Source organism: Ochotona princeps, chromosome 5 (assembly GCF_030435755.1).
Source record: "Ochotona princeps isolate mOchPri1 chromosome 5, mOchPri1.hap1, whole genome shotgun sequence".
In the NCBI taxonomy this organism is placed as follows: domain Eukaryota; kingdom Metazoa; phylum Chordata; class Mammalia; order Lagomorpha; family Ochotonidae; genus Ochotona; species Ochotona princeps.
The window spans coordinates 56,707,623-56,720,999 of record NC_080836.1 but is presented as its reverse complement, the minus strand read 5'-3'; the positions used below and the strand labels follow the sequence as shown (position 1 = coordinate 56,720,999).

Below are 13,377 nucleotides of genomic sequence, written 5' to 3'. Positions count from 1 at the left end.
GGGAGAGAGAGAAAGAGAGAGAGAGAAAAAGATCCTCCAACCAATGGTTCATTCCTCAAATAGCCACAATAGCCAGAAATGAGCCAATCCAAAACCAGGAACTTCTTCCAGCTCTCTCTTCTGGCTGCAGGGCCTGAGTACTTGGGCCACCTCTGTTGCTTTCCCAGGCTTATTAGCAGGCAGCTTGATTATAAGTGGAGCAGCCAAAATTTGAACCAGCACCCATGAGGAATGCACATGCCACAAAGAAATCCAACAAAAACCACAATGAAGTACTGCCTCATCCCTGTTAAAATGGCTATCACCAAAATAAATAAATAAATAAACAAACAAATAAATAAATAAATACTGGCAAGCATATGGACAAAAAGATATCCTAATACACAGTTGGTAAGAATGCAATCTGGTGCAACTACTGTGGAAGACAATATAGGACTCCTCAGAAATCTGAAAAAAAAAAATTAGCATATGGCCCAGCCATCCAATTCCTGGAAATATATACACAAAGGAAATGAAATCAACATATAAGAGATACCTGTACCCCCATGTTTATATCAGCTCTATTCACAACAGCCAAGATTAAGAATCAACCTAGATGTCCATCAACAAGTGACTGGATGAAGAAAATGTGATAAATATACACAATGGAATGCTGCTCAGTCACAAAACAATGTATGAATTCCTGCCTTTTGCAACAGAATGGATGCAACTGGAAATCATTATTATTATTGAAATAAGTCAGACAATTTTGCTGATTTGTGATAGTAGATAGCATACAAAAAAGTCTCATTACTCTTCACAGTCCTGTTCTATATTCTTGCAGAACAGTGGTCTTGCTAGTTATATTTATACTTGTTGAACTCTTTTATTTGGTGGAACATTAAGCCTGTGACTATAAATAAAAAAATATATATATTACCCTTGTTTTGCCTAGCCCCATTCTCCTCCCTAAAACAAAACAAAATCATGGTTCAAAGCCATAACCCATTTTGGTTCCATTTAAAAGACATGCCTTCAGAACCAGGGTTATAGAGAAGCAGGTTAAGCCATCAGCTGTGATGTCGGTATTTTATATGTGTGCCAGTTCATGTCCTAGTTGTTCCACTTCTGCTATAGCTTCATGCCTGGGAAAGCTGCAGAATATAGATCAAATACTTGGACTCTTGCACACATGAGGGAGATGTGGCTAAAACCCCTGGATTGTGACTCCTGCCTGGCCTACTTCCAGCCATGAAAGCCATTTGAGAAGTGAAATCAGGAGAATGTCTCTCTGTAATTCTACTTTTCAAATCAGTGAAAGAACCTGTAATATCACTAGGGTCTTTACAGAGCTAATTAAAGTTCGGGGGGAAAAAGATCATAATTTTGGGACTCCCCTCCAGTATGCCCGGTGTCCTCCTAAGAAAAGGCAGAGAGGTGGGGTGTGTTAATCAAGAAACATGTAAGGACACAAAGAGATTGTAACAGTCTAGAAGATTAAGTGGGAGGCATCCAAGGATACCAAACTGACCCATGCTGGGAGCTTGCATGTCTACCTACAACACTGGGAGGATTACCATTGTACTACTTCTGCCAGCCAGTGTTCACTCTTCTGTTATGGCAGTCCTAGGAAATTATATATTTAATTCCAGAGACACACTCATAATGTCTCAAAATGCAATATAATGAATAACACCTGTTTTCAGAGCTTTTTCCAGAAACATTATATTTATTTTGTTCATTTTCATAAGATCATGAAGTTTACAATGCCATGAGCTGGAATGATATAAACTGAATAAATATATCTCACTCCTCAGCACTACAAATAAAAATAATCCTGTCAAAATAATAAAAAAAATATATTACCACAAAAACTATAACACAAAGAAGGGAAGGAGAAGGGGCAGAGAAGAAACAGAATCTTACATTCTTAAAATTTTATCTATAAACTACATAAAACCTATTTTCTTTATAATAAAAATAAGTTATTTAAATTTTTATGGATTTGTTCAATGTGAACACATCTCATTTAATCCGCACAATACCATTTTGCGGTACAACTGTCTCTGCTTTATAGAATCAGTAACAGATTTAAAGATAAATTTATACATAGTAAGATAAAGAGACAGAAATTCCTATATATTCCCAAGTTTATTCCCTGGAGGAAATTGTCTTTTCTTAAATTTGGGAATAAAAGAAAGTGATGAGGAATTTCATAGTAAAATATATACCATTTGCAATTGCTCGTCAGTTTCAACAACAGTAACACATATTTTCCATAAAATTTCTGAAGATTCCCTGTACAGGTAATGAGGTTGTTTTTTTTTTTCTGGAAGTACATAACAATATGAACAAATGCTAACTATACCATTTGATGAATTTTGATGTATACCTAAATAACTCAAATGCCTAGAAAGCTACAGAACATCCTCAGTCATATCAAATTTCTGCCATTCCTTGGGAGGAAACCACTGTTAGGGTTTTGCTCACCAAAGTTTAGTTTTGCTTACTCTAGACCACATAGTCACTGTAGAAAACCTGTACACATTTCATTCACTCAGTATGTTTTGAAATTCACCTATATGTTGCACTCTCTGTTCATTACTGAGTAGTACTGCATGGTATGACTATGCCACAGCTTAATCCATAACCTGTTAGGTATACAGCCGATGTTGGGTGAACAACAAATGGATGATTGGGCTGTTTCCAGTTTCTTGCAATCATGAGTAAAGTTGCTGTGAATATCTTGGACAAACAAAATTTTTAATCACTTTCATTACAATCAAGGAATATGTATAACCAGGAATTTTACTGACTATATGACGATAAAGATCAAACTAACTAAAACCTTAACATGGCACAATGTTTAACTCTCGGACTACCATGGGACAAAACTTCAGGAAGTAATCCTACTGTTAACATTAGTTGGCCCTGCCATTCACACCGAGGAAAAAATGCAACAGCTTTAGTATAAATTTGGGGACAAATAAGCTTTGATGGTTACTAATAGTCTGTTCTTTTTTTAATTCTAAAAGTCAAGTCATATAGCATGTTGATGACTTCTCAAAATAACAGTTTCACAAATCAACTTGGTAGAACAATACCAAAATACACATTTAAGTGCAACAGTGATTTTGGCTTTCACATACCAGAAGATAAAGGTCAATTCGGAAGATGAAATACATTTAAAACAAAATAAGGAACAGATCTCTGTTTTTTGTGTGTGGATTTCCTTTTTCTTTAATTTATTTTTTTTTATTTCATTTTATGACACAGTTTCATAGGCTCTGGGATTCTTCCAACCCCTCTAAAAAGCCCTCCCCTCATACTGAATTCCTCCATATTGTAGTAGTACAGTTCATATCCAGTCACGATTCCTTCATTATAAGCATATACCATGTAGAAAGTCCAGCATCTTATTGTCCAGATAAATGCAACAGTTTCATTGGGAGACCATCCCTAGTCTGGAAGTAGAGCTGGCAGAATATCATTCCCCCCAATGAAAAGCCATTACACAACTTCAACAGCAATTTACAACATCATGAAGTTAATTGACATGGTAGTGAGTGACCAATATGTTAGAAAATGCAAGTTCTTCCCAACCAGGCCGGACCCGAGAACCAGGACTCAGCATGCCAAGACCACCGCCGCAAGGCAGTGAGGGGGTCCCCGGCTATTTCCCAGGCCCAAGTGCTACCGCTTCCCCCACCCCCGGGGTAAGCCCGCCAGGTGGGAACCTCCAGACCCGGGCTAGAGGGCTAGCTCCACCCCTCGGCCATAGGCTAGAGGTGGGGCGAGTGGGGGAGGGACTGGAACCTTGGCTGACCTAGAGGCGGCTGGCCGCCCCCCAGGGCTCAGGGCGGCCCTGGGGGAGCGGCCCAACCAGGCCGGACCCGAGAACCAGGACTCAGCATGCCAAGACCACCGCCGCAAGGCAGTGAGGGGGTCCCTGGCTTCGGGCGGCCAGTGCACCAAATGGTGCCAGGCTCTGCCTGCTGGCCGCCCGGCGGCGAGCTATGGAGTTTTATGATCAGAAAAAGCTGCCCATTGACACTCTTGAATAAGACAGCCTTTGTGTCGGTCAGAGATGAATTTCTGGTGATTCCCAGCAATAGTAAACATAAACACTAGGGCAAGAGTGGGACTGAGACATGAAGGTTTGAATGAGATTACCCATAAGAACTATTAGAAGCAGATTGAATTACCAACCAAACCAAGACCCAGGAGCTCGAGTGTCCTAGTAGGGAAATAATGGACATCTTCCTCCTAGGTAACTACCCCTCTGATGAACACGAAACCAAGATAGGGGTGGGATTGCTAAATGAAGTTCATATGCCAGTATTTATCTGGGATGGGTAGAAGGCTGGTCAGGTCGAGTTTGGCTTCAAAATGCATCAACAATTTCCAGAGTTTAATGAGAGGCTGGACAGACTGAACAAGACTGCGGTAATGTTTTTATGTCAGTCTGATTGCTCCCAAACAATCTCTTTCCACTAGAATTCATCATGTGCTCATGAAGCAGACGATGGCATCATTTTTCCCAAAAGACTTCTGTGTTTCCTTTTAATTAAGCATGTATAGGTTACTCAGAGGCGCATTATTTTATTAGGGTGCTATACTCTGTTGTTGATGTTGTTGTGGTGGTGGTAATTGATGTCGCTGTCATGAAATGAAGTCAATCCAGAAAACAGTAATATTGTTTCAACCCCAAACAGCCTGTGTCTCATGCAACAGGACGTTGTGAGATGGCCAATGAACCAACAATCGATATGAGTCAGATTGCTTATGATCTGCATCAAGAATTGTAAGACCTAATAAACTTGTAAGGCCCTATGATACTTGGAAATGGGAGGGAGGGCAGAGAGATCTTACATCACCCCAGTAGGTGTGAGGAAGACGGGGGAAGTATAACCCATCAGGATCATAACAGGTAACTCATAGACAGCAGACTGGAGTCAGCATTAGACAATAGCAAAACTACAAAGACATGTGGAGGGAATCAGGAGCAATCCTAACAACCTCTTAACAGGAGGTCATACGCATAGAGCAGGAGGGGACCCCAGAGTGGAGCAGGGGGACAGGAGGAGGCTTGTATCCCAACCCTCAGGACTCCCAAAGCCTCACCAAGGACTATCAGTACGACCACCGAGGACTACATCCCTACCGCCAAGGAGACTACGGGGGAAAAGGAGTGCCTTCAGAGGCCAAGAACTCTGAGGTCACCCATTCCCATTTGGACCTACAATGTGGGATGGAAGAAGCCCAATTCCTCCTTTGAAGGATCCAGGGTCATCGGAACGACAACCAGGATCCCTGAGCGGTCCGCAGAAACAGAAGAACAGTAAACTTCCATCGGAACTAGGGAGAGGAGCTTTCTCTGGCCCTTGCCTGCTTCCAACTTTGGGTCCCCACCCTCTTTTGTAAGGACCATCAGGATTGCTCCAGAAACCCCTCACAACAAACAAACATGAACAAACAAATTAGAATAGATAGACAGAGAACAACTAGGAAAGTTTAGAAACAGACAGGAAGCGGCCAGCTGGGATGCACTTATAACTCACTGGGTGGTACACAAAGATCAGTTACTCCTCTCTGGGGTGTTGAGGATTTCTCTGCACACCCCTCCCAAAACCGTTCACCTAAACTGTTGACATTTGTCCTGTTAAAGTTATAGAGTTAGACTACCCGAAAAACAACCAGGTTCAGCAAAATCATGCTTCAATGCTATAAAATGCTAAATACTAACATAGAAATAGACAAGAGACAGCTGAATAGCAATATATAGCCATTCTAAGGTATATAGAACATGGTTAAATATAAACCAAAATTGAAATGTCCATGAGGAAGTCACAGGTTGTGGCCGAGAACATGCGTTTCTCTAGTAACATATTGGTTAATCAATACCATGTCAATTAATGCCATAATGTTGTAAATGGTTGTAAATATTATGTTGGGTTTTTTACTTGATTGGGATGATACTCTGTTGGATCTACCTTCAGACCAGAGATGGTCTCAACAAGAAAACTTACCAAGACAATAAGATGCTGGACTTTATGATTGGTCAAAACCTCCAATGAAAGAATGTCAACTGAATTTGAACTATGGAAATGCAACAAGGTGGAGTAATCCACCGTGGGGGTGGGGGGAGGGTTTGGGGAGGGGTGGGGGGAATTCCAGTGCATAAAAACAAATGTGTCACATTATGCAATGAAATTAATAATAATAAAAAAATTGCACACAAAAAAAAAAAAAAAAAAAAAGAAAATGCAAGTTCTTAACCACATTCTGTGACTACTTCATTGACTTTTCAATTTTAGTTTATACACAACCAGCTGCTATCCACCTTAAAATAGTTATAGGGTACTATTTAGCTGTCTCGTGTCTATTATCATTTTTATATCTAGCAGCTTAAAGTATTCAAGCAAGATTTTTACTGAACTTCGCGAATTTTAGGCTAGTCCAAACAGGCTTATAACTCTAACTAGGCATATGTTAACAACTGAGGTGCAAAACATTTTTAGGAGGGGTGTGTAGGGCAATCTCCAATACCTTAGTGAGGAGTAACTAATCTTTGCGTCCTACCTAGTAAGGTCTATGTGAGTCCAAGCTGACTGTTCCCTGTCTGGAACAGATCTTTTTTAAGTGACTAAGGCAGAGCCCTAAAAATATTTAAACAGAAGCAACTTTCAGTTCCATTTTCAATTATCATGTACCATTTGTGAAGTGTCCAAAGAAATAATCGTTCTTGTTTCATCAGCAGGACACATCAAGCCATACGAAACACTTGTTCCTCCTGCCAAAATAGAACACAAATTTAAATATTTTGCAATTCTAAGGCAAATTCCTAATATAAAGTATACAAATAGGTCTACTAGGAAAGTAGTGTCTATTTCTATTTTACAAAATGCAGCATGCAAATGAGAACATACTCAACAGCAAATCCATCTTTACTTCATGCTGTGTACGAAAATGAAGCAAAATTATAGAACTGTAACACCTGTACACACACAATTAAGTAAAGCCACTAGTAATCTGTGAACTCCACACTGCAAATAGTAAAATTCTGGGCTGGCACACAGTTGGTACATAGTATTAAGCTAATCCTCTGCCTGTGGTGCTGGCATACTATACGGGAATAGTTGGTGTCATGGCTGCTCCACTTCCAATCCAGCTCCCTATTTATGGCTTGGGAAAGCAACAGAGGAGCGCTCAATACCTTGGGCACCTGCACCCACAGGGGTAGCCCTAAAGAAGCTCCTAGCTCCTGGCTTCAGATTGGCTCACCTCTGGCTGTTGTGGCCATCTGGGGAGTGAACTAGTGGATGGAAGTTTTCTCTGTCTCTCCTTCTTTGTATAACTCTGGCTCTCAAATATTATTAATAATAATAAGTAAACAAACCTTTAAAATAGGAAAAGCTGTAAGCTAATGATTACTAAATTTCATCCCAGGGACACCATTACTTCCTTTGTAACATAATTGTGAGTTATCATTTAAAATAATATCTCATAAGCTCAGAAACTAAGAAGTCAGGATAAAAACAAACCAAAAATTTCCAGACTGAACAATATTTAAAAAATAATTTTTAGGTTTATCGGTGAAAAGTGATTTTAATGAGGAACAAGTAAAATTGTTTTAAAAGTATACTGCCATTATTTCCTCTTAACATCTGTGGCCAAAGGAAACTGCTTTCTTGACATCAATAAAGGATAATACAACGCTCTTAGTTCTTACCTAAATCTCTATCATTCCATTATATTAAAAATGTTTTAATTGATATTTTCAAACATTTTGCATGGAAGAAAACATATGGAACTTATCTTCCACAAAAACAGTCTGTTGATCTGTAGTGTTCAGTTTAATTTAACGAGGTAAAACCATGAGCTGTCAGTTAAGAGCACGATCTTGTGGTCAATTATCACTATTTATCATAGTTAACTGAAATCAGAAAAATATTTCATAGTAAATGGCAACATAATGCCTTTTTTGGGCATGCTTCAAATAAAGTGTCAGCTGAAGAGACCATCTGGAGCTTCTGGAGTTGTAAAGGATCCCATTTCCATTCCATCAATGGCAATTCGATCAGTCATGGTAATTTCCTTTGGCTCATGAAAGTTGTTAAAATACTGCAATCAATAAATGACCTCAAAAAATCAAATTCGTTTCACTGCTAGACAATGTTCAATTTTGTATCTTTTGATCAAAGACAGAATTAAACCACTCCTGTATTTGGCCACCCCTGTATTGACTGATCTAGTAGACAGTGCTCTATGCTTCCTCTGTTTCTCAGTGCTTTATGCTTGGGTATATTCACATTACTTTAACAAACAAAATTCTTTCCGTAAACATACATGTCAGAAATAATGACTAAAGTGCTAACATTTTTTATTTAGTATCCAAATGGAATTCAAATGACAAAAGTTATGATCTAAAGGGTATTTCATGTAGCAAACAGTTTAGGTAGGTTTAGAGTGGACTCAGAAGTAAAACAACCACAACTATAAGAATGTTCTTAGCAGAATGACACAAATATTTAAAATAAGAACAGTTTAAATGAAAAGAACAAATTTATATATCAAAATTTAAAAACCGTATTACTTACCACCAATTGGTATGATACAAAGGTTATATTTGCATGCTAGATTCACAATCTTAACTACATCATCATGACATGCTGTAAAAAAGACAGTAAAGTTAATCACTGGGACATGAATAAAACCTGGGCAACTGTAAAATAAGTGTCTGATAAAGTGCTTCAATGTATAAAACTAATTTATTCAATTATTAACACTTTAAACAATCAAATCAAAATCATTTTTTAAAACTTGTCATTGTAAACCTCAGACTTATAAAAAAGCCACAAAAATAGCAAGAATTTCTTTCATCACATACACCAGACAATATTTTACCTAACAATACTCCAATTATCCAAATCAAACAATTAAGAATCTACAGACTTTACTCAGATTTTGTCCACTATCCCATTAATATCCTTTCTGGACCAGGAATAAATTTAGGAGCACACATTACATTTAACTATCATGCCTTGCATCTTCTTTGAAAACAGACATTTCCTCAGTCTATCTTTAATTTTCAAAATCACGATACTTTTGAGCAACACTGGTCAGTTATTTCACAGACTGTTCCTCAACTAGGTTTTGTATATTTCCTTATGAGTAAATTCAGTATAAACATTCTAATGGTAATTTCACAAAAAACAGATTTTGTGCCTTTCTCACTGTATTGTACCAGGAAGCACATAATACAGATATGACTCGCTTCTTGCAATGTTAATTTTTATCATCCTGTTACGGAGTGTCAGATATTTCCTGTTGAAATTAGTGTCTTGTGGGAGACAGACTATGTAAACATAATTTCTCATTATATTTTCACTCACTAATTTTAGCACCATGAATAACATTTACTGTTTAAATAAATATTAAAATACAATACAAGCTTTACTGCACATGAATTCCTTTTTATTGCACATAACTGGGGGATTCATCAATACAACAGTTACATAAGTAACAAAAACTTTGGATATGATGGTCTTAAATGCCAAACAAGACACTGCTAAGACTCAAACTGATTGGCAGCAGGACATTAGTGAAGAAAACAACATAGCAAAGAGATTGTTTTAGAAAAATAGATCTTTCGATAGATCTGACAGATTATGAGTTATCATGTAGGAAAGAAACTTAAGGTAAAAAATCTCAGCAAATACTTAATGTTAAGTGCTAAGATCTTAAAAGACCTCAATCCGGCATGACCGCTGGCCTTACAGGTGAGAACAGTAGGCTGCACCTCAGTCTCTCTTCTCTGTCCTTGAACAAGCTGTACTGGAACTTCCTTGATAAGCAGCTCTGGGAAGTCAAAGGCGACCCACAGCCTACCTGCCAGTCACACATGGTGAACGTGATCTGAGGCACACCTGCGAGCTGTGCATGTTGTATAAGACCTGTGACTCCAGGAAGATTGATGTGCATTCTAGCCAATCACAGTGTCATTAATGGGTGGGAGGACTGTCAGAAGGTGCCCATCTACCTTCCCCTTTCTTAGTCTATATATATTTGTGCTTGTTTGATAATAAACAGACATGCTCCCCCAGCCTGTCTCGGGGGGGTTGTGCTGCTGCTGAACACCATCGCCTCACCCTCTCAGTGGGTTTAGGAGACTGCTGTTCAGAAAACCCCAGACAGGTTGCTTAAAGCTACTAACATGTAATTTTTGTCATTCCACTTTTTTAAAAAGGTTTATGCATTTTTACTGGAAAATCGGATTGACAGAAAGGAGAGACAGAAACATCTTCTGCCCACTGGTTCACTCCCAAAGTGGCCGCAACAGCCAGAGATGAGCCAATCTGAAGCCAGAAGCCAAGAGTGTCTTTCAGGTCTTCCAAATGGATGCAGGGTCCCAAGGTTCTGGGTCATTCTCTATTGCTTTCCCAGACCACAAGCAGGGAACTGGAAGGGAAGTGGAGTAGCCAGGTTATGAACCAGTGGCAATATGTGATCCCAGCTTATGCAAGGTGATTTAGCCAATAGGCTATCACACCAGGCCCTGTCATTCCAATTTTTAATAAAAACTCATTTTCAAGCTTTCAGATTAAGCTTATAAAGCTTACTATTTGTCTGGGCCCTGCATGATGGCCTAGCAGCTAAAGTCCTCGCCTTACACACGCTGGAATCCCATATGGGCACCAGTTTGTGTCCTGGCAGCCCCACTTCCCATCGAGCTCCGATGGTAGCCTGGGAAAGCAGTCGAGGATGGCCCAAAGCCTTGGGACCCTGCACTTGGGTGGGAGACCCAGAAGAAGCTACTGGCTGAGTTTGGATCGGTGTAGCTTCAGCCATTACAGCCGCTTAGGGAATAAAACAACAGATAGAAGATCTTACTCTCTATTTCTCCTGCTCTCTGTATATCTGACTTTTCAATAAAATTAAATAAATCTTAAAAAAAAAAACCTTACTATTTGTGGTAAATTTTTTTTTACTAAATGCAATACTAATTAAGTAAAGATTAATAAAACACATTAATATGTCTGTTCAAAAACTTTAGAAAGGCAAAACTTCCTTTAAAGTAGTAATTAATAAAGTCATTCAATCAAAATCCTTCCTGACCTTATCATCCAAAACAGCACAGGTCCATCTCACCATCTACTCTTCCTCATTCTACCCTCTTAGAAGAGAACCAACCTAATGGGAAGCACTTTACCAAGTAAGAAAACTTGTTCAATAGCTGACTAACTCTGTTTCCTAACCTGCGCAGTATTTCTTAAAGCAAGGCATTTTTTCCCAATATGATATTCTCTTAGTTTTTAAATAGTCAAACACATGGGGGAAAAGTATTTAAAAAGTACACTTGAAGAAACTTCTCAGGTGGGGGCCAGCATTGTGGCAGAAAGGGTAAAACCACTGCCTGCATTGCTTGTATCCTATGTGGGTGCTTGTTCTTGTCCCCACTGCTCCACTTTCAGTCTAGCTCCCGGCTAGCTGTCTGGCTAAAGCAGCAGAAAATGGCCCTTGCACACAAGCGTGAGACCTAGATGAAGGTCTTATTCTTGGCTTCAGCCTGGCCTTGCTGTGGCAGCTATCTGAAGAAAGAACCAACAGTCTCTCTCCCTCTCCTCCATTTCTGTTAACTCTGCCCTTCAATACAAATAATTCTTTTTAAAAAGAGGGGAGTGGTGCTTTGGCATATCATGTAAAGCCGCCACCTGCAGCACAAGCATCCCAGTTCAAGTCCTGGTTTATCCATTTCCAATTCAGCTTCCTGCTAATGTGCCTGTGAAAGCCATGGAAGATGGTCCAAGTGCTTGAGTCCCTGACCCATGTGGGAGACCCAGAAAAAGTTCCTGGCTCCTGCTGTGAACCAGCCCACCTCTAGCTGCTTTGGCCATCTGTGGAGTAAACCAGCAGATGGAAGATCTGTGTCGCTCCCTTTATCTCTATAACATTGCCTTTCAGATACATAAATTAATTTTGGGGAAAAAAAAATACCCAAATCAAAACCAAATAATCTCTCAAAATTCAATTCATTTCAAAGGCATGCAAATTTTACATTTTTCAGCATACAAGCTGATGTCAACAAACTATTATTAAGTAGCAGTTATCAGCTATTTTAATTATTTCCAAATATCTGACTATATCAATGATTGACAATGATTTCATTAAGCTTCTAAAACATAACCAAAAAATTCATTTTTTTACTAACCTCTCAATTTAATCATTTACCTTTAAAATGAAGATTTCATCATTAACAACAAAATCAGTCTTTAAAGCCTAACAGTTCAATATGATCAGATCAAAAAATACTTCCAGGGCAATCATGTGACCCAGCAGTAACCGCACTTAAGAAGCTTCAATCCCCTAGCTCCACCCAGCTGCTAATATCTGGCAGCTAGGTGAGTTTGGGAGGGGTTCGGGCCTTGGGATTCGGGGGCAACTGCCGCTCCTCACAGTGTGGCGGCTGTGGGGGGTGCCCCTGCCGGGTCGGACCCAATGCTGGGGGCTCACGCCAAAGACACTGCCGCAAGGCAGTGAACGAGTCCTCGGCCTCATCCAGGACCCAAGAGAGCTCATTCCTCAGGGTAAGTGCACCATGTGGGAACTTGGGAACTGGCTTAAAATTCCTAGCTCCACCCAGCTGCTAATCTGGCAGCTAGGTGAGTTTGGGAGGGGTTCGGGCCTTGGGATTCGGGGGCAACTGCCGCTCCTCACAGTGTGGCGGCTGTGGGGGGTGCCCCTGCCGGGTCGGACCCAATGCTGGGGGCTCACGCCAAAGACACTGCCGCAAGGCAGTGAACGAGTCCTCGGCCTCATCCAGGACCCAAGAGAGCTCATTCCTCAGGGTAAGTGCACCATGTGGGAACTTGGGAACTGGCTTAAAATTCCTAGCTCCACCCAGCTGCTAATATCTGGCAGCTAGGTGAGTTTGGGAGGGGTTCGGGCCTTGGGATTCGGGGGCAACTGCCGCTCCTCACAGTGTGGCGGCTGTGGGGGGTGCCCCTGCCGGGTCGGACCCAATGCTGGGGGCTCACGCCAAAGACACTGCTGCAAGGCAGTGAACGAGTCCTCGGCCTCATCCAGGACCCAAGAGAGCTCATTCCTCAGGGTAAGTGCACCATGTGGGAACTTGGGAACTGGCTTAAAATTCCTAGCTCCACCCAGCTGCTAATATCTGGCAGCTAGGTGAGTTTGGGAGGGGTTCGGGCCTTGGGATTCGGGGGCAACTGCCGCTCCTCACAGTGTGGCGGCTGTGGGGGGTGCCCCTGCCGGGTCGGACCCAATGCTGGGGGCTCACGCCAAAGACACTGCTGCAAGGCAGTGAACGAGTCCTCGGCCTCATCCAGGACCCAAGAGAGCTCATTCCTCAGGGTAAGTGCACCATGTGGGAACTTG

At 40.7% G+C, this 13,377-nt stretch overlaps 1 protein-coding gene across 2 annotated transcripts in view; it reads right to left on the bottom strand.

Moving 5' to 3' along the window:
- AGPS (alkylglycerone phosphate synthase) overlaps window positions 1-13,377 on the bottom strand; it is a 139,686-nt gene that overhangs the window by 80,514 nt on the left and 45,795 nt on the right. For both annotated transcript variants that reach the window (XM_004577025.3, XM_058664673.1), the window contains exons 6-7: window positions 8,580-8,651; window positions 6,693-6,772 (exon numbers count right to left, since the gene is read on the bottom strand). In XM_004577025.3, the coding sequence (XP_004577082.2) occupies window positions 6,693-6,772; window positions 8,580-8,651 (152 nt within the window). The remainder of the gene's footprint in view (window positions 1-6,692; window positions 6,773-8,579; window positions 8,652-13,377) is intronic.